A 26,780-nucleotide genomic window follows, 5' to 3' on the forward strand; every position below is an offset into this window, starting at 1 on the left:
GAGGAGGGTCAGAGGGAGTCACATCCCAGCCCCCACCTGTACGACCCTAACCCACCAAGGAGGCCCGTGGGCCCCTCTGCGTGGGAGAGGAAGTGTGGCACTGGAGGCTGGACTCACACCCGCTGTCACGGGAGCCAGGGCGAGTCCAGCAGTGGGGTCCAGGCCGTGTCCCCAGCACCCTCAAGCCTGGGACACACTCAACTCGCACCGAGTTCCCGGAATCTGCAAAATAATGCCAGGTGTACGACTCCTGACCTCAACAGCCGCTCGGATGTACATTTTCATCTGATTTTCAAGTCTTAAAGCTTCTGATTCACACTCCAGACATTCTATTTCAATCAGCTTCCCAGGATCCTGCAGATATACACAGTTTTTGAAAAGATGGAGATCTGTAAGGGAAGCAGCTGTGCACATTCATGAACTTCAGAGGCATTTAAAATATGACTGGGTAGAGGTTTAACAAATACAAGTCATACGATGACACACAGACACCTACGACGCAGAGGTTTAAGTGAGGAAGCCGTGTTTTCAGCTACACCAACTCCTCGCCTGCCTGCAGGCCCTACCACCTGAGAGCGGCAGGGGAGGGTCCTGACTTTGCCCTTTTCAGGGGCCTTGTCCCGGCCCCCAACACCTGGTACCCAGGCCTCAGCCAGGCGGCTTGGGGGCCCGGGGCTGCGCCGAAGTCTGGGAAGCGATGTGTTGTGCGTCATGCTGGGAAGAAGGGCACTCTACCTCCCCTTTCTCCGGGGCTTGCTGAGCTCAGGAAAGACGTCCCCAGGCCTCGGTGGCCTTACAAAAGCTGGGAGCAACATGTCGCTGTCATCCAAAGACCACACCCCTAAACCTGCCCCGCTCGAGGGGTGACACTCCTAAACCCTAAACCTGCCCCGCTCGAGGGGTGACACTCCTAAACCCTAAACCCGCCCTGGCACGAGGGGTGACACCCCTAAACCCTAAACCCGCCCTGGCACGAGGGGTGACGCTCCTAAACCCTAAACCCGCCCTGGCACGAGGGGTGACACCCCTAAACCCTAAACCCGCCCTGGCACGAGGGGTGACACTCCTAAACCCTAAACCTGCCCCGCTCGAGGGGTGACACTCCTAAACCCTAAACCCGCCCTGGCACGAGGGGTGACACTCCTAAACCCTAAACCCGCCCTGGCACGAGGGGTGACACCCCTAAACCCTAAACCCGCCCTGGCACGAGGGGTGACGCTCCTAAACCCTAAACCTGCCCTGGCACGAGGGGTGACACCCCTAAACCCTAAACCCGCCCTGGCACGAGGGGTGACACTCCTAAACCCTAAACCCGCCCTGGCACGAGGGGTGACACTCCTAAACCCTAAACCTGCCCCGCTCGAGGGGTGACACCCCTAAACCCTAAACCCGCCCTGGCACGAGGGGTGACACTCCTAAACCCGCCCTGGCACGAGGGGTGACACTCCTAAACTCTAAACCCGCCCTGGCACGAGGGGTGACACTCCTAAACCCGCCCTGGCACGAGGGGTGCAGGTCTTCTGGACACAGGACACTCAAGCTCCTAGTCTGTGAGTGCAGGTGCTGATGGTGTAGCATCTTCACAAACAACAGACACAGATGTCCCAAGAAGCAGGTCCTCGGCAGCAGACTCCTCCGCCCCGGGGAGCGGGTCCTCGGCAGCAGATGTCCGCGAGGATGGGAAGTACCTGCAGCACCTCAGGATGGCTGCACCGCAGTCCTGCACTTCTGGGCCTTGGCACCGGCCAGGATGGAGAGCGCAGGAGGCCGCCACCCCAGGCTGTGTGCCCCCACCTGTCCAGCAGCCGCAAGCCTCCATGCCACTGAGGAAGCTATGCCAGGCTTCACAGGGGTCAGAAAAAGAGCCCCATGCTTCCCACATGGTCATGGATCTTAAAACTCTTTATGGGGTCCCACAGGTCCGGGCGTCTGCCTGGTTAAATCATTTCCCCCATTCACTCAAGCAATCGTGAAATGTATGACGGTGGATAGTCTTTAGAAATGCACCAAGGCTTCAAAATTAAAAACCATTCATATCCTTAACATTAGCGAGCTTTTAATTCAAAATAAAGCTCATGAGATCCTGAATGTCTACTAGGAGGCTGGCAGGGATAACGAGCCTCCCAGCAGAATGTTCACCTAGAGAAGGTCGCTTTCGACCAGCAGTGAGACAGGAGGTAACAGGAGGGCTGGGCCCTGAGGGATGGGCAGAGGCCAACCGGGCAAAGGGCCGGGAGAGCGTCTTCAAGCCAGGGCAGAGGGACATGCTCTGCAGGGGTCACGGGCGGTGGCGGCAGAGTTGGGCTACAGGAGCCTCCCTAACGGCAACCCCACGGCAGCAGGGGCCTGCCCGGGAGCCTCAACCTGGGATACACAAAACGTTGCTTTGAGTTCTACAGCAGCCCTCGGAGATGAGTCCTGTTACTGCTGCCATTTTGCAGCGACAAACCCTGAGGCGCAGGGAGCTGAAGGAAGGGCTGCTGGGGAGGAGGAAGTGGGGCCGGACCCAGGCGTTCCACAGTCATTCTGAACTGGGGACGCTACGCCATTGAAACCGACAAGATGAAAATGGGGCTCACAGAAGCCAGTAAAGGGCATCAAACACAGGAGCGCCCCCCACGCTGCCCTCATCCTCCGTACTGCACGGGCTGCCATTTCCAGCCTTGACCACGCTTCCCGCCTGTCTCTCAAGGCCACGTGAACTGCATCTCCTGTTCTGAAACCATTTCCAGATCAGCACAGCCCTCAGTGTGGCTGGCCGGCTCCCCCCGTGCTGAGCCACGGCCGTGTCTCCTGCACCACTGACGGCTCGGTTTACGATTACTCGTGGGTAACCTGGGGCAAAGCACACCGCAGGTGCTCAAGGAAGACACCACGAGGGGAGCCCCAGCACGCGGCTGTGCACCCGAGGGTCCCCCCTTCACTCTCCGTGTGTAAAGCGACACAGTTTGCTCAAAACCACCCGATAAACTGATCCCATTGTCCCTGCTCTGTGGCAGTTCCCGAAAGCATCAGCAAGCCTGATGTCTTCAGTCTTACACACCTTTGGTTGTGTGAAGCTTTTTCTGGAGGGCGGTTCTCTAACGTGTATTCTTAAAATATTAAAAGTGAGCATTCCCTAGTCATTTCATGTAAATACACTCATCTTAGGGAAAAATCCTAAATGCAGCATAATGTTTTAGGCACAAAATGTTCACTGCAGCCCTTTATGTAATTAGCACAAAATGATACAGTAGCCCCCCTTCTCTGAGAGGATATGTTTCAAGACCCCCCAACCCAGTGGAGGCCTGAAACGTGGAGCAGTCCCAAACCCGATGTACATTGTGATTTTTCTAGACAGAAATCCCTATGATAAACTTTAATTTCTAAATTAGGCACAGTATGATATTTATAACAATAACTAATAATAAAATACAACCATAGCACTATGCTGTAATAAAAGTGATGTGGCTGTGGCCTCTCCCTCAAAAAACCTTAATACTTTCATACTGTAGGTGCCTGCAGGTGGCAAACTGCAGAAAGTGAACTGTGGGTAATGAGGCATGGCCGGTGTGACTTACACGTCCAATAATGAGACTGCTGGAGAATGTTCCGGATCATTAGCATCATGACATTTTACACCGTCTGTAAAGTGGACTCTAGAAACAACTGTGGTGCTGTGGCCTCGTGGCCACAATAAAGGTAAAGAGAAATGGGCAGGTGTAAAATTGCAAACACCATCTAACCGCAGTTGTGCAAAACACAGGTAGGAAAGACGGCAACGTGCCAACCACCGACCGAAGCCCTGGGGGCCACGGCCTTGTGAACTGCTTTTCCCTTCTTTGCCTTTTGTCCAAATGCACGGTGAGCAGCCTCCCAACCCCAGGCAACAGTGTCATAAAGCCACTTACTTTGCTTTCCATCTTCTTGAGGTCTGAGAGGCAGTCAGAGGAGATCTCCATGCATTTCAAGGTCAAGGAAAAACGTGCCAGTTCAAAAAGCAAAAGCATTCTGCAAACAAACAAACCAGCCAGCACCGGCTCAATATGGGGAGGCAGCAAATATGGCTGCACGGGAGAATCCAGGTTCCCCATTCAAGCAGAGGCAGGAAAGAAAGGTAGGATAAGAAATAAATAAAGTTAAATTAAATAGTAGAACAGAAGCCCTGCGGGGAGGTCCCAGCAGGGCTTTAAGCTACAGCGTCAGAGCCCAGGAGTGTCCCGGGGCCAGCACAGTTGTGGAGGCCGCCCAGGGCCAGGTCCCTACTGGACGCCCTGCTCCTCACTCTCCAGACCTTCAGGTCATGTGCAGAACCCAGGGGAAGCACAGGGAGGATGACATGCGCACTCAAAGCCATGGTCTTGCACAGCAGCTCAGACCCACATCTGCAGCTCAGCGAGGCCAGAGTTCAGGCTCCTCACCACACAGAGCCTGAACCTTCCCCTCCCCACACAGAACCTGGGCCTTTCCCACATTCCCCACACAGAGCCTGAATCTCCCCACACTCCCCACACAGAGCCTGAATCTCCCCACATTCCTCACACAGAGCCTGGGCCTTTCCCACATTCCTCACACAGAGCCTGGGCCTCCCTGCAGTCCTCATAAAGAGCCTGGGCCTTTCTGTTCCCAACACAGGGCCTGGGCCTTCCCCATACTCCCGACACAGCGCCTGGGCCTCCCTCCTCTCCATACAGAGCCTGGGCCTCTCCACACTCCCCACACACAGCCTGGGCCTTTCTGCTCCCGGTACAGGGCCTGGGCCTTCCCCACACTCCCACACAGAGCCTGGGCCTTCCTCCTCCCCACACAGAGCCTGGGCCTTCCTCCTCCCCATACACAGCCTGGGCCTTCCCCACAGTCCCCACACACAGCCTGGGCCTTCCTCCTCCCGACACAGAGCCTGGGCCTTCCTCCTCCCCACACAGAGCCTGGGCCTTCCCCACACTCCCCACACACAGCCTGGGCCTTCCTCCTCCCCACACACAGCCTGGGCCTTCCTCCTCCCCACACACAGCCTGGGCCTTTCTGCTCCCCACACAGAGCCTGGGCCTTCCCCACACTCCCCACACACAGCCTGGGCCTTCCTCCTCCCGACACAGAGCCTGGGCCTTCCTCCTCCCGACACAGAGCCTGGGCCTTCCTCCTCCCCACACACAGCCTGGGCCTTCCCCACACTCCCCACACACAGCCTGGGCCTTCTCCTCCTCCCCACATACAGCCTGGGCCTTCCTCCTCCCGACACAGAGCCTGGGCCTTCCTCCTCCCCACACACAGCCTGGGCCTTCCTCCCCCCCACACAGAGCCTGGGCCTTCCCCACACTCCCCACACACAGCCTGGGCCTTCCTCCTCCCCACACACAGCCTGGGCCTTCCTCCTCCCCACACACAGCCTGGGCCTTCCTCCTCCCGACACAGAGCCTGGGCCTTCCTCCTCCCCACACACAGCCTGGGCCTTCCTCCTCCCCACACACAGCCTGGGCCTTCCCCACACTCCCCACACACAGCCTGGGCCTTCCCCACACTCCCCACACAGAACCTGAGCCTTCTTCCTCTGCACACAGATCCTGGGGTTTCGTCCTCCCTACACAGAGCCTGGGCCTTCCTACCATACGACAAGCCCGTAGGGGCACCGCCAACCGCACCTGCAGTCACCAATCAGGGTCTGCGTAGAAATCCATAGGCTGAGGCTAAACTTTGTATCCACCTGTAAAGACCCACAGTGCTCCAGACAACTTCAAGAAAGAACAGAGGGTGCACTCAGCTCTCCCCTCTAGGGCTTCCTGTTGAGCTGCAGGGATCAGGATCATGCTCCTGGGGTGGAGATTAGGCCAGGGTTTCCCTCCGGGATGCCTCTCTTCCAGGAGGAGCCTGTCCACTGGTGTCCCTGCAGCCGCCCACAGTGTCTCCAGACATTGCCAGATGTCCCGGGGAGCAGGTCTACATGTCTTCTGCCGTCTCCCGGGGAGTGATCACAGTCTTCCCGGGAATACATTGGCGGCTGCAGGCAGTGACCCAACTCGGCCCTCAGTGTGGTGTGACCATCCTCCTTGCATCCCTGGGTAGCTGTGGGCAGGAGGCTGCTTTGGGGTGGGGTGCAGATGCTTCTCCACCCCTCGCCCCTGCCCACCTCCTCCTCCCCCTGCTCTGCTGTTGGGCCCTCTCAGATCCTGGCAGGCCTGGCATTGCAACACTGGCCTCTCCGTCCTACCTGAGCTCCAGCACACAGGCCTGCTGGGCAGGGCAGGAAGAGAGAATCCGTAAAAGTGGCTGACAATGTCACCTGTGGACAGACCGCGGCACAGGGCTATTTACACTGGTCCTGAGACCTCTCGTCAGAGCGCCTGGCCACAGAAGGGGACGCTCGGCCAGGGCCACGGCCACGCTCGGCCGGACTTCAGTTAGCACCACTTGGAGGGTCTGATGGAAGATGTAAACTCCTTCTGGAACAACGTATCCACACACGTCCCCACGTACACATGCACTCATACTCCTCCCGAAAACAGACCCACCAGCGGGCTGGCCCTGTGTCCCTCCAGCCACCCCACGGTCCTGGGGCCCCTCCAGCCACCCCGTGGTCCTGGGGCCCCCTCCCTCGAGGAGCCTGCAGCTGAGCAGCGGAGACCTCAATGTTGGGCAGGTGCCACCTCCCTGATGAGACCACGAATGAGCTGGCGTCTGGCGCCCCTCGCTGGCACTGATAAAGCAAGCTGCCCCGCCAGGACTGAGCCTGGACCCCTCGCTGGCACTGGTAAAGCAAGCTGTCCCACCAGGACCGAGCCTGGATCCACAGGAACCAAGTCCTCCCAACACCCCGTGAGCTTGGGGGGCCCCTTCCCCAGTCCAGCCTTGAGAAGAGACCCCAGACCACTCAACGCTGTGGCTGTTGCTGTGCCTATGTTCCTGTCCCACAGACACGGCAAGGTCATGGATCTGTGCCCCGGTTCTTGTCCCACAGACACGGTGAGGTCATGGACCTGCACTCAGGCTCCCGTCCCTCAGACACGTGAGGTCACGGACCAGCACCTGGGTTCCCATCCCATAGGCACAGCGAGGTCATGGACCTGTGCCCGGGTTCCCGTTCCGCAGACATGGTGAGGTCATGGACCTGTGCCCAGGTTCCCGTCCTGCAGGCATGGTGAGGTCATGGACCTGTGCCCAGGTTCCCGTCCTGCAGGCATGGTGAGGTCATGGACCTGTGCCCGGGTTCCCGTCCTGCAGGCATGGTGAGGTCATGGACCTGTGCCCGGGTTCCCGTCCTGCAGGCATGGTGAGGTCATGGACCTGTGCCCGGGTTCCCGTCCTGCAGACATGGTAAGGTCATGGACCTGTGCCCGGGTTCCCGTCCTGCAGGCATGGCGAGTTCATGGACCTGTGTTGTTTCAAGCTGCTAAGTTTGTGGGTACTTGTTATGCGGCTGCAGATAACTAATACACCTGCTCTGTTAGTGTCCCGTGTGGCCACCAGAAAACCGAACAGACAATTTCAGCTCCCATATCAATAAGCTTTACTTGTTTCCCATTCTCTTAAAAACATACAGGGCTATCAACGAGGTGCAAAGTCGCTCCGGGGGGCAGGGGACCAACCCCCTGACCCACCCGCACCCACAAAGGCAAAACTGGCCAGCGCTTTCCATGTGCTTCCGAAAATCTCAGGCTCAGCTTCCTGCTTCCAGGATACCAGCCCAGGACTTATCCCAAACTCTCCAGTGCCTGGAGGATTCGAGAAAGCACAGAAGCCAAACAAACCAGCCTGAAAAAGGCTCTAGAGAAACCTGTTCTCCCACCCACAAAACGCCATGCAACCACCAGAACAGTGAGAGGTGCCGTGGTGACCGAACCATCCATATGCCTACAAACTAAATTCATGTTAAAAAGTAGGGTGTGAAAGTGTTCGCAAAACAGTACAAATCTCAGGCCACAAAAGACCAGAGAGGAACTTACTAAAACCTCCACGATGGCTGGCTTTTGCAAAGGTGGTTCTAGTTGCTTGTTTTATACCTTTTCACATTTTTCAGAGCCCGCTAAATTTTGTACAATGATTATGAAGAAGTGATATTGCAAAAAGACAAACACTTACTTTTCTTCTCTGATGGAAGGAAAGCGCTGGTGGTTGTAACGACTTAAGTGTCTATAGGCCTTCCTCAGAATGACACTGACGTCGCCTGGTAAATCATTTTGCTCTGCTTTTCTAGAAATAATTCAGAGAGTAATTCACCACAAGATCTTGTCAGATTTATTCAAATTCTCCTAAGAGAAACTCTGTGTGTATGAAACTGTGTTTCCCACTGAAGAGGAGACTGAAAATAACCCCTCCTGCTTTCTTTCCTCAAATTCCTGAGATGACTTTTCACTCCTTCCGGTCCTCCTTCCCTCCATGATGCCTGGCCTTCCCACAAGGCTGGAATAGAAACACTCAGACAAGACATGCCCAGACCCCTTGCCAGAGCCAGCATCCCACACAGGAGCCAAACACGGGAAATGTGGGGCACTCTCTCTGCTCAACAGTGATAGGACCTGGACGAGCAGTGCTCTCTCACAGGGATGCTGGCCATAGGACACAATCTCAGATCTCGTCACCGACCTCAGCACCCAAACACACTGTGATCTCCTCACTCCCCTCGGCATCCAAACACACCGCGATCTCCTCACTCCCCTCAGCACCCAAACACACCACGATCTCCTCACTCCCCTCAGCACCCAAACAGACTGGCGATCTCCTCACTCCCCTCATCATCCAAACACACCGCGATCTCCTCACTCCCCTCGGCATCCAAACACACTGCGATCTCCTCACTCCCTTCATCATCCAAACACACCTCGATCTCCTCACTCTCCTCAGCACCCAAACACACCGCGATCTCCTCACTCCCCTCGGCATCCAAACACACCGCGATCTCCTCACTCCCCTCGGCATCCAAACACACTGCGATCCCCTCACTCCCCTCATCATCCAAACACACTGTGATCTCCTCACTCCCCTCAGCACCCAAACACACTGTGATCTCCTCACTCCCCTCGGCATCCAAACACACCGCGATCTCCTCACTCCCCTCATCATCCAAACACACCGCGATCTCCTCACTCCCCTCAGCACCCAAACAGACTGGCGATCTCCTCACTCCCCTCAGCACCCAAACACACCGCGATCTCCTCACTCCCCTCGGCATCCAAACACACCGTGATCTCCTCACTCCCCTCATCATCCAAACACACTGCGATCTCCTCAAAGACCTCAGCATCCAAACACACCGTGATCTCCTCACTCCCCTCGGCACCCAAACACACCACGATCTCCTCACTCCCCTCGGCATCCAAACACACCGCGATCTCCTCACAGCCCTCATCATCCAAACACACTGTGATCTCCTCACTCCCCTCGGCACCCAAACACACCACGATCTCCTCACTCCCCTCGGCATCCAAACACACCGCGATCTCCTCACAGCCCTCATCATCCAAACACACCGTGATCTCCTCACTCCCCTCATCATCCAAACACACCGTGATCTCCTCACTCCCCTCATCATCCAAACACACCACGATTTCCTCACTCCCCTCATCATCCAAACACACCACGATTTCCTCACTCCCCTCATCATCCAAACACACTGCAATCTCCTCACAGCCCTCAGCACCCAAACACACCGCGATCTCCTCACTCCCCTCATCATCCAAACACACTGCGACCTCCTCACAGACCTCAGCATCCAAACACACCGTGATCTCCTCACTCTCCTCATCATCCAAACACACTGTGATCTCCTCACTCCCCTCATCATCCAAACACACTGTGATCTCCTCACTCCCCTCGACACCCAAACACACCACGATCTCCTCACTCCCCTCGGCATCCAAACACACTGCGATCTCCTCACTCCCCTCGGCATCCAAACACACCGTGATCTCCTCACTCCCCTTGGCATCCAAACACACCATGATCTCCTCACTCCCCTCATCATCCAAACACATCGTGATCTCCTCACTCCCCTCGGCATCCAAACACACCGTGATCTCCTCCTACAAGCTCTTTCTGCACTTGGCTTGAAGCTGCCCTCTCCCTTCTGTGGCCTCACTGGCCTCTCCTCCATGCTGGGAGGGAGGCAGGGCCACGGATTGGGGGTGGCCTTCGGATCCCCACACCCTGGGGAGTCCCAGGCTCCCACTCTCCAGCTCCACTCACTGCAACTCCAGACTCACAGGCCCCTGGACACAGCACCTCCCCCCATGGAGGGGACAGAGCGCTCCCAAGCCCAGCACTTGTGAAACTCTCCCTCCCAAAATGACTTACGCTTTTAGCATATTAATATAGAAAGTGACTGACAGGCTAATGGAATTTTTCTTTTCTTCCTTTAACTGAAGTTTGTCCATTAATTCATGACGAACCTGTCATAAAATTGAAGAGATTATTAATCTGGATTCAAACAATTAGGTGAGAGGTTCAGATTTTGTGTCTAGATTTTATTTTCTCATTAATTAAATTTTGTATCTAGTTTTTCAGATACAACTTAAGCTGATTCCCCATATTTAAAAATGAATTGCTGATGAATGCTTTTGGTACATATTCTTGTAGTAATTACTTGTATCTTTGTGAATTTTCTATTAACTTCAAAAAAATTCAAAGCTATTAGAAAGGAAAAATTCAAAGAGGGACGATAAAGGCAAAAGACCCTGTTTTGCTTTCAAAATGTCACAGTTCTATACGTTGGATGAACTGCTATTTCTTTTTAATATGTTTATATATTTTTGTTCATGTATCTATACATATACATTTTTATATCTCTCAGCAAACTTATGTAATTTCTATGCAGTTTTCTCAACAATGACTTTTAAGAAAAGTACTTCTTACGTCTCTATTTCTAATACGCTCATTTACCATAACGGAGAACATCTGCCGGTATTTCTGCGGCACGTGAGACTTGATGAACGGAGCTGCAGTGGAGCAGAACCTGGCAGCCTCCTCCTTTCTTCCGGCTTGCAGATAACACTCCAGAAGTTCCCTAGATAACAGACGCGCCACTGGTCAACCCGGTGAAACTGTTTTCTCCTCTCTAGTAACCAGACAGACGCGCGCCACTGGTCAACCCGGCTGAAACTGTTTTCTCCTCTCTAATAACCAGACAGACACGCCACTGGTCAACCCGGTGAAACTGTTTTCTCCTCTCTAGTAACCAGACAGACACGCCACTGGTCAACCCGGTGAAACTGTTTTCTCCTCTCTAGTAACCAGACAGACACGCCACTGGTCAACCCGGTGAAACTGTTTTCTCCTCTCTAATAACCAGACAGACGCGCGCCACTGGTCAACCCGGTGAAACTGTTTTCTCCTCTCTAGTAACCAGACAGACACGCCACTGGTCAACCCGGCTGAAACTGTTTTCTCCTCTCTAATAACCAGACAGACGCGCGCCACTGGTCAACCCGGTGAAACTGTTTTCTCCTCTCTAATAACCAGACAGACACGCGCCACTGGTCAACCCGGTGAAACTGTTTTCTCCTCTCTAATAACCAGACAGACACGCCACTGGTCAACCCGGCTGAAACTGTTTTCTCCTCTCTAATAACCAGACAGACACGCGCCACTGGTCAACCCGGCTGAAACTGTTTTCTCCTCTCTAATAACCAGGCTATTAAACCATTATATATTTTGTGTTTCACAAACTTTAAAAGCTACCCCGCGGTCAGCTTCTTCAGCCAGAACCAGGCCGTGCGGCTCACTGGGAACGGCCAGCAGGTGCCAGACAGCTCGTTACCGCTAGCACCGGGGCATTTTGAAATGAAAGATCTGTACTGATATTCTTCAAAGGTTCCCCAAAAGGCCATATGGCAGGAAACCCACACCTGCAGGCTCTGGGTTGGGGTCGAGGAGGACCACTCTGGAGCTGGCACAGCTGGGATCCTCACTGGAGACATCCACCCGTCCCCGGCCTGCACACAGAGCTCCACAGACACTCGGACCCATTTCCTTTCCGCCGCCCAGCACAGTGACCGAGGCATTGGTGACAGTCTGCAGTGACCCCTCAGGGCTAAGGCCAGGCAAGGCCGGCCTGCCCCGTGCTGCCCCAGCTTCCTCGCAGGGCCGCCTGGGCTCCGGACATGCTGACTCCGCTTGGTTTTATGCTGTTAAAACACCTACTGCATTAATACTTTCAGAGCTAAGATTTTAAAACCGGGAGCCAGGCTGGGTGGCGCAGGGTCACGTCTGCTTTGCCGTGAGTCTAAACACAGTATCTTGTTCTGTTGTCATAACCTCATAACCAGGGCACGGCAAACGTCATCTACAGATTTTGGAAACAACCTTCGGACAAGACACACAGAAACTTGTGACTGTGGGAGAAAACGCACACGGAGTGTACCCCAGTGATGTGGAACTCCCATCCGCCCCGCCAGGAGAAGGGGTGGTGGCCTCAGAGTTGGAGGGCAGCCCACTGGGAGGCCACGGAGGGCACGGCGAGCTCAACTCACAGCATCAGCTCGGCGTGCCACTCCTTGTCTTCCTCCTCGGTCTGACTCAGCACGTTTACAATTTGGGAAAGGCTGGGGATCAGATGGTGGCGATATCCAGGCTCGAGGAACGGCCTCACCATCTGCCAGTAGAGGACTGATGCATTGTACACCAAAAAGTAATACCTACGGCACAAGCAGAGGACGTGGAGAACGCGGTCAAAGCCTAGCCAGCCCAAGCTGCAAAACCAAGGGGCCACTGTGTCTCCGGAGCCCCTCTCAGGAGGGGCCTCAGGTCCTCTCCCAGCAGACAGCAGCAGCCCCATCTGAGAAGCTTTGGCCCAGCCTGCAGGAGCACCAGGATGCAGAGCCCTTCCCTGGGACAGCCTTGGGCGGCCCTGCATCCAACGTGCCATGGCTCTAGTGCAGGCCCAGCTGTGATGACCCGGCCACAGGCTCCTGAGTCCAGACCAGGGCCTCCTTCCTCAATCATTCCACAAACTGATCGGCCCCCTTCCCTTGAAAACACACCACTGACCAAGGCCTCCTCTGGCTCTCAAGGGATAGACAAGAATGGGCAAGGACAGAGGGAATCAAGGAAGGCTTCCTGGAGGAGGTTACATGCCTGCCGTGACCTGAAAGATGTCAGGATGCAGCCAAGACAGTAGTAGAGGAAAAGAAGGTCAGGCAGATGGAAGACAAGGAGGAGCCTTTGGGAAACAAAGTTCCTGTCTGCCAGCATACAGTGTGAAGTGGAGGAGGGTGGACTGGAAGACTAAACAGAGACCCCTCTCAGGGGTCTGGGCCTCTCCCTGGGCAGCAGGGAGCCATTGCAGGGACTGAAGTAAGGGAATCTGGGCCCATCTGCCTTTCTCACTCTAGGGCCACTCCACAGCAGGGCAGGCCAGCTCTGTCCTGTAGGGCCTCTGTGCCTGGTGGTCCTGGGCTGGCCACCAGGTGTACCAGCACTGCTCAATGCCCAGGTGGGAGGAGGACGCCAGGGTGGCTGTGGCAAGCCCACTCCTCTGAGTTTACTCAGAGCCACCATGTGACCCTGGGACAGGACTCATCTTGTTTCCAGGTTTTCAGGAGAGGAGCGGAGGTGCGGGGTGTCCTGACCAGACGGTCACGCCTGCCTGAGTCAGAGGGGTCGCCATGGGACTCCAGTGGCCTGCTGCTTCTCCCTGGATGCCGCACCTCGAAAGGAATCCATCTCCTCCCTGTAAGTGGCTCTCTGCAAATCCCCACTATGGCCTCCACATGCCCGTGGTCGGGCTCACAGTCTCCTGTCCCACTGCCACTGCCCTGGACAAGCCAGTGCTGCCCTCTCTCTCCACACAACCTGGCCCTTTCCCAAAGATGATCCTGACCTCTGGCAAGGCTCTGTCACCCCATGGTCCATCCACAGTGCCCCCGAGGGTCCTGGAGCAGAGCAGCCTCCTTCCCGTGGTACCCGCCACTCCCGCATCACACCTCCCTCGGAAACACCCTTATCTTTAGAATCTGTGGCTTGAGATTGGGCCTCCCCATCCCCGTCCCCATGCAGGGAAGATCTCTTGGGCTGAGCCCTACATCCCCACCACTTGCAACAGAGTGTGACCAGAGAGGGCCACCAGCAGACAAGCAGGCCAATGTGGGTAGAAGGGACCAGGGAACCCACAGCTTCTATTTAAATCTCCTCCAAACATTGTATCCTATTCAAATATGTGATATATATTCAAACAAATATGCTTGAAACTGCCAAGCTTGCACAAAACTGATTTGCATAGGATATGAATCAGTTTTGTGCAAGCTTAACAGTTTCAAGCATGATATTTGTTTTTGTGCAGAAAGCACTGATTTTGTAGAAAGTTATGCTGGAGTCGCCTCCGCAGGGACAGCGGCCTTGGCCAAGCCGCCCGCTAGAGGGCAGCAAAGGCACGCTGGGCCGAAGAAGGAACCCTGGGGAAGGAGCCGGGCGCTCTGGGGGTACACCAAGGGAGGTCCTGGAGAAAACAGACTTTTTTTTTTTTCTTGAGACGGAGTCTCGCTCTGTCATCCAGGCTGGAGTGCAGTGGCGTGATCTGGGCTCACTGCAACCTCCACCTCCCGAGTTCAAGTGATTCTCCTGCCTCAGCCTCCCCAGTAGCTGGGATTACAGGCTTGTGCCACCACGCCCGGCAGAAAACAGCCTCTTCACAGCCACCTAAAATCACAAAAACCGCCGAGTGCTGAAGAGGCTGTGACTCGGAATTCTGCATGAATGTGGCCTAGTCCACACGCTAACGAGATGAGGCAGTGATCACACGTGCATGAAAATCACAAACCACAAATGAGGGGAAAACCCACAGTTCAAATAAATACACCCACTTGGTAAGTTCTGGCTCTGAAGTCTTTCACCCGGTCAATGAGAAAAGGCCACTTCAATTTCACCTACCTCGGTTCTCCTTTGGCAAAGTTTATGGCCTTCATGTACTGAGTCACGCAATTTTCAAACTCCTCCTAAGGCAACATAAAGAAGCACAATTAGACTGAAACACTGAACCCTGCTCATTGCCCTGTCTGCAGATGCCACGGCTCCTTCATGGTTGGCCTGGTACCCCCTGTGTATCCACAGGTGACGGTGTGGCAGACAGCCTGAGTGTCGTGGCGATGTCGTGGACCTGCACCCGGGTTCCCGTCCCACAGACACAACGAGGCATCAGAAACCGCAGTGCCTGTGCTCCAGCACACCCGCCCCACCCCAGCTCCCCTCTGCCCACTCGGGGCAGCTGCAGGTGCAGATGCCACAGAGACCACACTGCGACGAGGCAAAGGTCCAGGGGTCCTGCATGTCAGATACCACTACTTGAGCAAAAAGCATGAACGGGAAATGGTGCAAGTTTCGTGTCACTCTGGAAATTCCTTCACTCTACTACCCTAAGAACGATTTAAAGCCTGGTCTAGGCTGGCACTGTTCTGGAGGTGGGGTGAAAATTGAACTGTTGGGGAGAAGGGGCACAGGACACCTCTCACCAGGTTTTCTGCCGACTTTGGGGCACACATCTGGGCCCTGCACAGGTGCGCTCGGCCCAGAAACTGGGTGATGGGCGCCTTCACCTTGAAGTACATTTGGATGCAGTCCTCGCTCACCTCTGGCTGCCCCATCTGCAAGAGAACACCACCATGGAAGACCACAGACCTGAAGGTGGTGGCCTCCCTGCCCAGAAACACATGGGGCCGCTTTCAGAACAGGCCCCAAGCACCGGTGCAGCCTGTTTGCAGCCCCCACCCTCCATCCTGGCCCCTTGACTGCCCGGCCAGGAGCTGCCTCTCCCCAGCCCCACTCTGCATCCACTAGATGCCCAGAGGCCCCCCATCTCCCTGTCAAAGCTGCCCTGACCGAGGATCCCGGGAACTAGTTACCTTGAGGGCCTGCTCTGCACACAGAACAAACAGGTCTGGGCTGAAGCTCTCTGAGGGGTCAAACTCCGATTTCCCTAGGTTGGCCGATTTGATCAACTCATAGGCCTTCTTCAAGGACGCAGCATCTGTCCCAAACAGGCGGTTGAGGAAGGTTTGGTCACTGGGCTGGGAGAAGTGAGCCGGAGAACGCGATCCCGAAGGCCCCAGGCAGCCGCCTCAGGCCCCGGCCACAGCAGCAGTCGCCGCCTGGGAGCAGCGGTGTGGGCACCTTCCTGTATGTTTGCCCTGGTCAGACAATCGGGAGGTGGGAGGCTCCGGCTGTGGCCCTCGAGGGGTCACCCATCTGGCAGGCTGGGATGAGAGGGTCCGCGGCTTCCCCGGGGCGGGAGTCGTGGCGGGTCTGGGGTCACCCCGGGGCAGGGGTCGTGGTGGGTCCGGGGTCACCCCGGGGCGGGGGTCGTGGCGGGTCCGGGGCCTCCCTGGGGCGGGGGTCGTGGCGGGTCTGGGGTCACCTTGCTGGCTCTCGGCGCGGGCCAGCTCCTGCGTGATGACCAGGTCCATGACGCCGGCGCCCGGCTCGTCCGCCCTTTCTGGGGTCCGCGGTGCGTCCCGCCGCCAGGGTCGGTTGGGTTCTCCCGCCGCGAGGACCCGGCGACGGTTGCCTGGAGACCGAAAGGGACGCGGACGCGCGGGCTACGGGGCGGCGGCGGGGCCACACTTCGGCGAAGGCGAACAACGCCGCGCGCTCGCCCGCCCCGCCGCCAGTTCCGCGGAGCCCGGACACCGGGGCGGCGACCCCCGGCGAGTGGCGGGAAGAAGAAAGGGAGGGAAGGCGGCGGGGGAGGGCGGCGTTGGGGGGCGCCGGGGGGTCCGCGCCGGCCTCCTCTCCCCGCTCAGGGCTCCTGTGTGCCCGGGTTGTGGTCCTGGCACCGGGCGCACCCTCCCCCTTTCCCGGGAACTTCTGACTGCGTCCTTCGCGCCTGCGCTCCTCCGCTCGTTCGTTCTCTTCCTTTTTTTCTTTCCTTCTTCTCTTCTCTTCTCTTCTTCTCTTCTCTTTTCTCTCTCTCTCTCTCTCTCTCCCCCTCCCTCCCTCATTCCGTCATTACTTTAACAGGCGGTGACTTGCCCCTGCCACGGTCCTGGAAGTGCAGCGGGCACAGAAAGTCGCGCAGAGGAAATGCGGGCTGCGGGCGTGGAGGGGCCGCCCCGGGGGCGAGCTGAGACCTGGCAGCGGAGCGGGGCGGGACGAGCAGACGCAGAGCCCGGCCCCCAGGGAGCGGGGAGCGGCGCGGCCACCTGCCCCTCGGGGCTCCCCACCTCCCTCCCAGCCGGGGACTGAATTGGAGACTGGACGGGGCGCGCAGCCCGAGCGCAGGGAAGCCCGAGCCACTGAAGGACTTGGGTCGGCCTGGGGCAGGGAGGGCCCAGGACTCACCCTGGGGTGGGCGCGCTCCGGGAGCTCTAGGGGAGGCCCACCTGGGGCAGGCCCACCTGGGAGAGGACCCCCGGGGAGAGGCCCACCTGGGAGAGTGGAATTCCACCCGGGAGAGGGCCACCATACCTACATGGGATCAAATAAGCTGCCTTGACATAGTTTTGAAACCTGAACATCATGTTTCTCAGGCTCCTGGAACCTCACCCCGTCTTGAAGTTGGCATCCTCAGATCCCTGCTAGATGACCATATTCCTTCCCAAAGATAGTTCTCAAATGGGCCTTTGTTGGTAAAGACACTCCACACATGGGTACGGCCTTTGTTGGTAAAGACACTCCACACATGGGTACAGCCTCGATAAAATATTTTACCCCGCAGAGAAAGTATCTCCAAACATAATGTAGTAAGAGATTTCCCAAATCCAAGGGCATTAAATATTAAAACTCAGTTTTCTAGTTACACATTAGCCTTAAATATCAAGAATGTAACACAAAATTATCACAGAACGCAGGAAAAGGAGATGAGAAAGGCCGCAGATGGGCAGCTAGGTGGGTCAGGGCACAGGGCAGGGTCCGAAAGGGTCCCCAGCACAGGAGCATCTGTCCCCGTGGAGTGGGGGGCACCACCCTCCTGGCACGTGGATGTGTGCAGCAGCCCGGCACTGCTGCGGACCAGTAGTCCGGGCATTCTTATGGAGGCTCCATCAGATCATGGTGGATGATGCCTGGAGGAGGGTGGGTGCAGGGTTGAGAGCTGCAGGTGCTAATCCTGGCTGGTCTCTCTGGTGACCGGCCCCCCTCCAGGAGCCACCAAGCCTCACCTCATTTGAACAAAAGAATCTGCTGCCATCACCCAGGAAATTCCGAGGGTTTTTGGAGCCCTGTGCTGGGTCTTGGGAGCAGAGACTGGATCTATTCATTTCACATTTTGTTGCCCCATCTTGCCAGGTAGAGACGGTGTCTGTGTCTGGGTTCCCAGGCTGGACCCCAGATGCCTGCTGTATATGTGCCCGCTGGCGTTGCCATCACGGGGCACTCTCTCAGGCATCTTAAACAGCAGGACAGGAGGCGGGAAGGCCAAGATGAAGGTGCGGCCGGAGCTGGTTCCTCGGAAGGCACCCCGCGTGGCCGTATGTGGTTGTCGTCTGTTTCTTGGTGTCCAAATGTGCCCATCTTATATGGACACCAGCCATGGGGTGTAGGGCCCACCCTGAGACCTCCCGTTAAACAGATCACCTCCGTGAAGACCTTGTCTCTAAATAAGGTCACATCCTGAGGTTGTGAGACTAGGACTCCAGCATGAGAGTTTCAGGGGGACACAGTTCAACCCACGACACTTGCTTAACCAGAAGGTGGTGAGAATTCTGAACATTTGTAATTTCACCAGGTGAAAGCCAGGAAGATGGTTGAATTGTTGTTTAAAACATCTCGGAATATATACATGAGCAGAACAGAAGTTAAAGACAGAGTTTCTTCCAGCACAAGCGAGGCCAGTAAGCAAATCCCACTGGTGTGTATGCACTTAAAAGAGAACTTAGTTGAAATCGGCCTGGAATCCCAGCTCCCGGGGACAGGCAAGCAGAAGCTGGGGGCAGGAGGGACGTGGTGATGTGCGGGGTCCCGGCTCTCCCCGCCGCCGCTCAGAAGAGCAAGGTGCCACCCTCCCCTAGGGGAGCTAGAGAAGGGGGTGGGTGGAGTTGGGGAGGCATGGAGGGTCCCTGGTAGCGGGGTGCTGGCAAGCAGGCTCTCTAGTGAAGTGCGAAAATGAAGCCCCTGGTTGGGGGCGTTTGCACATCCTCCCACCACTGCTGTTTAAACTGCCCAAGGGGCAGCACCGGCTCACAAAGCTGCACATCTCACAATGGCCAGGTGGAGCCCAGCCCCGGCTTGGTGACCCCTCCAGAAAGGGGGTCCTGGGGACCCCAAAGTCAGCTGGAAGCCGACCCGCACCGCTGTCCCAAGGGCCTGTCCTGTTCTCACTCTGCCTGGCTGGCGTCTGGCACAGCAGTGCTTTGCGGCATCGGTTTCACTTTGGGGCCAGTCAGTGCCAGCACGGCTACTTTGCCCACAGCTTGAGAATCCGAATGTGGAGTCTGGGAAAGGGGGCTGGGCTGGGATCCCCACATGTGAGGGCCGACTGAGCCTGGCCCCGCAGGATAATGTTGCCCAGGGAACCAGGAGGAGCTGACCCCCAATACACCTCTGTGTTGGGCCACGCAGTGGTGAAGGCCACGGGGTGGCCATCCAGCTACGGTTGGTGGAACCCCAGAGCCCACTAGGGGAGGGCGTGGTGAGTGCATGTGTGTGACTGTGAGAATATCAGCAGGAGGGAGAGTGGGTGTGAACGTGTGGCTGGGCTGTGTGTGCCACGTGTACACAAGAGTGCGTGTGTATAGTGTGTGACATGTAAGCATGATTGTGTGTGTGACCCTGTGTGTGTGAGTGTGCATGTGTGCGCACGTGTGGCCCTCCCCTGTGGAGGCACAGGGGAACGGATCTCTAATCCACAGACATCACTGACGACCTGTGCAGGGCCAGGCTCTGGGGATCAGCAGAGAACAAAAGGGACAGAAAGCACTGCCCCTGGGGGACAAAGACCACACTGTGGGGTCCTGCGGCTGGGGGGGCGGGGCCTGATGTGTTCAGGGAAAGCAGCTTCACCCCCCAGGAAAGCAGGAGGATCAGAAGAGGGTCTCCTCACCCCCACAGGCACCTTTCCCGATGGGACAGCCCTGAACGTGGAGCATGCCAGCAGCCCGGCAGCCAAGTTCCGGCAGTTTCCAGGAAAATGCCAGAGGGTGGTGTGCACACGCCCCTGAAAAGACGGAAAGGAGAATATCCACCGTCATCCCCAACAGCCCTGCACCCAGCACTCAGGATCCCAGCACCCCAGCATCTCAGCATCCCAGCATCCCAGCATCCCAGCCTCCATGTATCCCAGCACGCCAGCATCCCACCACCCCCGGCACCCCCAGCATCCCAAGATCCCAGGAACCCAGCATTGCTGCATCCCAGCACCTAACCTGGGGTCCCACATTTTTATCTGATGAATCTGCAGCTCTTAATTAATGCTTCTACCTGCCTGCCCTCTGCCCTCTGCAGACACTGTGCACAGGTGATGTGTACGTGTATATTCTTTTTTGGTTCACAGAAATGGCAGTTGCATCATACCCTGTTTAGCATCATGGTTTCCAGCTAGCTAACCATCCATTCACTCGAAGATATTTTTGAGTCTTCCTGTGTCATTAGAGCAGAGCCTCGTTCTGAACTCTGGGTCCAGCAGGCCCCACTGCGGAGGTTGCTGCAGTTCACGGTGTGCTTGGACAGTGGCAGCACTCTCTTCTCTGAGACCTCGCTCTTCAACGTTTTGTAAGACTGTATTTGCATGTTTATTTTGATGTAAATGCTGAAACATCTGGTCTAGTTTAAAAAATAAACACAAAACACAGCCAAAAGCACACTGTTGGCATTTTCTCCAGTACAGGTTGATTTAAAGAGAACCGGCATAAGACGGTGTGTCTTCTGATCCAGCCATGATGGGCTTTCTCACTCGCTTCCGTGTGCGTCTGTTTGCTAACACTAAGAATATGCGCCTCGATATTGATATGGAAAGTGATTCTGTGATTCTTTTCAAACAAAGAATGTGGAAGCTTGATCTTTCCTTCTGTGCTCCTGGACTGGTTCATAGCATTGTAATGACATGTTCCTTAAGGTTTGCGAGAACTTGTAAGGTGGACTTTTCTTTCTCATTTGGAGCAAGTGTGTGTATGTATGCATGTGTGTGGGGGTATGTTTATTTGTGTATGCACATGCTGCATATATGTGTAAAGCACGTGTGTCTATATGAATGTGTGAGCAGGTATATATGTGTGCATATGTATATGTATGTTGTCTTCATGTGAATGTTTATGTGTGCATGTGTAAATGTGTGTAAGTACATGTAGGCATGTGCGTTGTGTGGCCATGTGTGTACATGTGTATTGTGTGTGCGTGTGTCTATGTGTGTACACATGGATGTGTAAGCATATGTATGCATGAGTGTTCATGTGGATGTATATGTGTAGATGGAGATATGTGTATATGTGTGAGCATATGTACTCATATGTAACCATGTTCATGTGTGCATTTGTGTGGATATGGATGTATATGTGTATACGTGCACTGTATGTGTATCTATGTGCATGTGTGTAGGTGCATGTGTGCATGTATATGTGTACAAGTGTGTGTGTTCATGTAACCACACATATGTATATGTGTTTATTTGGGTGTGCATGTGTACATATGTGTAAGCACATGCATGTGTGTGTATATGTGCAGGTGTGTGAAGGGATCCAGCTCACACTTTGTGGTGTAAGGATCATTTTGAGCTGATGGCGTTTGGGGATCTACAGTGCAGGAGGGTGACTGGTGTGGCTCCTTCCTCCGACGTGAGTGTGGGTGGGTGACTGGCGTGGCTCTCTAACAGCAGCGTCTACTTCTCCTGTGGTAATTGGCTCCTCCAAAATCAATTTGATAATATTTTCCTGAAAAAGCATTCATTTCATCCAGATTTCAATATGCATAGTGTTGAACAAAGTAGTCTTGTCATAGTTGTTTTTCATTCACTCTGCATCTGGGCTATTTTCTGATGCTTATTTCTGATTTTACTTTTTTTTTTTTTTTTGGTTAGGTTTGTTGATGGTTTCTGTATTTTATTGTTTTCTTTTTTTAAAAGAACCAGCTTTGGTGCCTATTAACTGATCCTATCATTTCCTGCTTTTCAAACCATTAATTTCTTCTTTACTCCTTAGAAAGTTGTTGATGAAAATAATCAAACTCTGTAAAATATTTAAAGAGATTTATTCTGATCCAAATATGAGTGGCCAATGGCCCTGTGACATAGCCTTCGGGAGTTCCTGAGAACACGTGTCTGTGGTGGTCAGGCCACGCTTGGTTGCTTGGTTTTATATCTTTAAGGGAGACGTGAGACATCAGTCAACACATGTAAGACGTACATTGTCTCCGTCTGGAAAGCGGGGACAACTGGAAGTGGGGGGCTTCCGGGTCATAGGTAGATTCAAGGATTTTCTGATTGGCAATTGGTTGAGTCAAGTTATTGTCTAAAGACTTAGAAAGAAATGTCCAGGTTAAGATAAGAGGTTGTGGAGACCAAGGTTTCATCACAGAGGTGAAGCTTCCAGGTAACAGGCTTCAGAGAGAACAGATCATAAATGTTTCTTATCACAGTTAAAGAGTCTGTTCTCTCAGGAATTCCAACAGGGAGGAGGGATAATGAGACACGTCAAGCTCCCCCTTCCCATCATGGCCTGAACTACGTTTTCAGGTTAACTTTGGAATGCCCTTGACTGAGAGGCAGGGTCCATTCAGATGGTCAGGGCTTAGAATTTTATTTGTGGTTTACAAAGTCCTTCTGTCTGCCTCACTTAGCTGTGTTTTGCAGTTCTTGAATTGGATGTTTAATTTACCTATTTTCATGTTTTCTTGTTAACTGATAAGCATGTGAGACTATGAATTTCTATCTGAGCACTCTTGGCTGTGCCTAATAATTTCTGACATGTCTTGTAAAAGCTCAATTCTCAAACTGTTAAAACTTTTTTATACAAATATCTGGTCTCTGTGGCCAGGTTCTCTTTAACTCATGAATGAGGTAACGGATAGAAAGACAGCATGACTTCACAGAGTATTTGAGGAATTGAAATTAAATGGGAGGGAGATTGTTGATGAGGAAGGCCAAACTCTAAAATATTTAAAGAAGTTTCTTCTGAGCCAAATATGAGTGGCCATGGACCAGGGTACAGTTTCAAGAGTTCCTGAAAATGTGTTCCCAAGGTGGTTGGGTTACAGTTTGGTTTTACATATTTTAGGGAGACAGAAGTTACAGGCAAATCAACACATCTAAGTTGTACATTGGTTCAGCCTGGAAAGGTGAGACATCTTGAAGCCAGGCAGCACGGGGGCTTTCAGGGCTTAGGTGGATTCAAAGATTTTATGATTAGCAATTGGTTGAAAATGTTAAGGTTTGCTTCAGTTGAAGTCAGCAGAAAGAAATGCTTAAGATCAGAGATTGTGGAAGTCAAGGTCGTTCTTGTTTCGTACATGAAGTAGCTTAAGAGAGAATAAATGATAAACGCCTCTTTCTGGACCTTAAAAGGTGCCGGAAATCTCTTATGTAAATCTCTCCTGGATCAGGAAAGGACCTAGTAAGGGAAGGCCAGTCTCTATAGACACAATTTTCCCCTACAAGAGCGCACTTTGCCCAGCCATTTCAAAACATGTCAAAGACACGTATTTGGGAGTAAAATATTGTGATTTTCTTTAGGGTCTGCTATCTGCTGTCACGCGATGCTATGCCAGAGTCAGGTTGGCATTTGGTATCTAATTGCCACAAAAAGTCTGTCAGTCTTATGATCTCTACTTTAGTGTAAATGCTGGTCAGCTGTGCCTAAACTCCAACAGGGAGGGGGAGCCCAGCCTCCCTTCCCATCAATAATCCAGTTTCTCAGGTTTCCTGGGGTCCCCTTGGCCCAGAGGAAGTCCATTCAGTCAACTGGGGGGCTTAGAATTTTATTCTGGGGTTATGAGATCATTAGATAAGTTAGGTCCAAACCTGGTTCATGTCCTACAAAAAGTGTAACCTCTAGGGTTATCTTCTCTACTAAGCTAAAAAAATGTCCCCATTATCATCTTTCTGTAAGACGCCCTCCAGCTTCATGGGGCTGCAGTACGGCAGCCCTGAGGGCCATGACCGGGAAGGCAGCGAGGCGGCATTTTCCGAGGGAGGGGCGAGTGCTCTGCTGTGATATTAAAATCACTCCACCACTAATTTTTCTCAATTTCAAACTTCAGAGATATTTTCCTGAACAGTGGATTTTCTTCTTCATTGTTTTCTAGATATTCTGTAAAGAGAACTTTATTTTCTTTTGGCTTAATAGTTATGTTAGAGAGTTAAAAATGTTCAGATGGTGAGGTTTTCCGTTTCATGGTATTGACTTCAGCCGGCAGTGGTACTGCGCTGTGACTGGTGAACGTCGCCCGGCTGCGTGTATGCTTCGGAATTCGTGGTTTGCTCTGGGCCTAGATATGTCGTCCATTTTTGTGACTGTTCCATGGACACTTGAAAGGCGTTCGATGCATATTGGTTAGAACTGTGTTACTGATGACACTCTTCGGGCCTCTGAAGTGTCTGTCTGGCTCTCCCTGCACTCTTCAGGCCTCTGAAGTGTCTGTCTGGCTCTCCCTGCACTCCCTCTGGCTCCATCACTCTCAGCAGATGCCAAGTCATTCGGAGCACAGGGTTTGCTGGGGCTTCTCTGTGGCTCATAGCCTTCGCTACCACCAAGTGCCCACCTGTCTCGGTCAGCGCTTGTTTCCCTGAAGCCAGCCTTGGCGATGAAGATCCCAAACCTGCCTTTTCCCTGCTGCTTCACTGCTTCCTTTATTTTAGAATAATTTACATGCAGCAAAGTGAACAGGTGGTAAGCGCTGTGTTTCCGTGAGTTTTGGAAGCGTGTGCACGTGGTCACCCACACCCCTCAGGATGGAGACCCCCGGGTCACCACACAGAGGCCCCTGTGCCCCTTGCAGTCGGCCCCACCCTGCCCTGGGGCACCTCTGCTCTGACCTCAGCCACCGCAGACCACAGTTGCCTGTTGTAGAACCTCCTGTAACCCAGAGCACAGGGGTTTCCTGGAGCATGTGCTTAACATGGCAGGTGCAATTCTGCCCGAGGCATGGAATTCCGATGGGACTAACGCAGCTCCTCTGGTCTCAGAGGCCATGACCCTGGAGCATGAGGACTCCAAACCCCACTCTTCTCCACTCTTGGAAGGAAACACCGTGTGCAGCCCGGTGTGCAGACCTTTCCAGGAACGCCCCTTCCCTAGGCTGGCACCCCCTGAGAAGTGAGTGGCAGCAAGGTTTGGCTTCAGTCAAAAGAAAAAGTCTCTAAGTGTGGAAGTTAGATGCCACTCAGAGGGGGCTGGATATTTTATTTGGAATGGAAGCTTTTGCCAATGTCCTGAAATCCCACAAATAGGGATCACTCGCTGTGTTCTTTCTCCTTCCTCCCAGCTGAGGTGTGCAGAGAGAGAGGGCGGCCTGCAGGAAGGGGTGCAGGTGCAGGTTCAGCAGGGTGCAGCAGGGTAGGAGAAGCCTGCCCTCTGAAATGCAGGCCCTCGAGAGCCAGAAAATCCCGGAGTCCCATGGAGGAAGGATGCATCCTCTTGACATGGCTGCAGATGCCCTGCTGGGGAAGTGAGACCCGCAGACCTCTCTTCAGCCCCAGTCTCACCCGGAGCCCTCCCAGTTTATCCACAGTCACTGGGCCATCCGCAAGTCCATCCTGCCCATCTTAATTTTCCTTAAAAGCTGCATTGCCTCCTAACTTTCAAATCATTAGCACAGAGTTATGCAAAGCATTATCTGAGGATCTGAGGATCAAGCACTTTAATGCTCTCTGTCTGTGGTCAGTCTCACATTCCCAGTCCTAATTTTGTGCATTGACATTTTCTTTGATTTGATTTTCTTGCTGTAATTATCAGGTGGTTTAGCAGTTTCATTGCGGTCATTCTTTTTCTTTTTTCTTTTTAAAGAGTTCTCAGAAAATAGTGAACCAGAAAGCATGGTAGCTTCCACTCCAAACCCCAGACTCCTGGGGACACTGCTCAGAGCAGGGGCTGGCCGTGTGGGGAGTGGAGGAGGTGGGCTGTATGCGAGAACTCATTTCTTCTTCCTTCCCCTTGTCTCTCTGGCTGGTCAATGCTAACACTGTTGACGAAAAGAGTCAAACTCTGTAAAATATTTGAGGATATTTATTCTGAGGCAGATATGAATGACCATGGCCTGTGACACAGCCCCAGGAGACCCTGAGAGCATGCACCCAAGGTGGCTGGGGCACAGCCTGGTTTTATGCACTCAAGGGAGATGCATCAGTGAGTGCATGTAAGATGTGCATTGGTTCAGTCTGGAAAGGTGGGTCAATGAGAAGGGGGAGGGGGCTTCCAAGTCATAGGCAGATTCAGAGATTTTCTGATTGGCAATTGGTTGAAACAGTTATTATCAATAGAAAGGAACGCCTGGGTCAAGAGAAGGAGTTGTGGAGACTAAGGTTTTAATCACGCAGATGAGGCCTTCAAGTTGCAGGTTTCAGAGCAAATAGATTGTAAATGTTTCTTATCAGAGTTAAAGAGTCTGTTCTATCAGTAATTCCAAAAGGGAGGAGGAATAATGAGGCACATCCAGCTCCCTGCTCCCATCACAGCCTGAACTAAGTTTTCAGGTTAACTTTGGAATGCCCCTGGCTGAAATGAGGGGTTGGTTCAGATGGTCGAGGGGCTTAAAATTTTATTTTTGATTTACAATAAGACAGCAAAAGTAGACATTTAAAACACAACTGGAAACTAACAGCCCTACTCACTGAATAAAAGGCCTGTGTCTTAAACAACTTTTAGGTTCAAGAACAAACCAAAACTTAAATAAATTAAATAGAGTATCTCAAAAATAGCAAGAAGGAAAGCTGTGACATATCACTGCCAAAGGCAGTGCTC

General features: G+C 53.7%; 2 protein-coding genes across 2 annotated transcripts in view; both read right to left on the reverse strand.

Moving 5' to 3' along the window:
• CFAP46 (cilia and flagella associated protein 46) overlaps window positions 1–16,406 on the reverse strand; it is a 108,670-nt gene extending 92,264 nt beyond the window's left edge. Inside the window, exons 1-10 of the mRNA XM_050803145.1 lie at window positions 16,316–16,406; window positions 15,804–15,928; window positions 15,414–15,545; window positions 14,836–14,900; window positions 12,441–12,605; window positions 10,852–10,975; window positions 10,267–10,361; window positions 8,056–8,166; window positions 3,891–3,990; window positions 256–354 (exon numbers count right to left, since the gene is read on the reverse strand). Of these exons, the coding sequence (XP_050659102.1) occupies window positions 256–354; window positions 3,891–3,990; window positions 8,056–8,166; window positions 10,267–10,361; window positions 10,852–10,975; window positions 12,441–12,605; window positions 14,836–14,900; window positions 15,414–15,545; window positions 15,804–15,928; window positions 16,316–16,364 (1,065 nt within the window). The 5' untranslated portion in view covers window positions 16,365–16,406. The remainder of the gene's footprint in view (window positions 1–255; window positions 355–3,890; window positions 3,991–8,055; window positions 8,167–10,266; window positions 10,362–10,851; window positions 10,976–12,440; window positions 12,606–14,835; window positions 14,901–15,413; window positions 15,546–15,803; window positions 15,929–16,315) is intronic.
• A 75-nt stretch (window positions 16,407–16,481) lies between these two features.
• The window catches only part of LOC126963316 (translation initiation factor IF-2-like), a 49,121-nt gene continuing 38,822 nt past the window's right edge, over window positions 16,482–26,780 (reverse strand). The window contains exon 2 of the mRNA XM_050805550.1: window positions 16,482–17,020. Within this exon, the coding sequence (XP_050661507.1) occupies window positions 16,497–16,898 (402 nt within the window). The 5' untranslated portion in view covers window positions 16,899–17,020 and the 3' untranslated portion in view covers window positions 16,482–16,496. The remainder of the gene's footprint in view (window positions 17,021–26,780) is intronic.

The sequence above is a fragment of the Macaca thibetana genome, chromosome 9, assembly GCF_024542745.1.
Source record: "Macaca thibetana thibetana isolate TM-01 chromosome 9, ASM2454274v1, whole genome shotgun sequence".
Taxonomy (NCBI): domain Eukaryota; kingdom Metazoa; phylum Chordata; class Mammalia; order Primates; family Cercopithecidae; genus Macaca; species Macaca thibetana.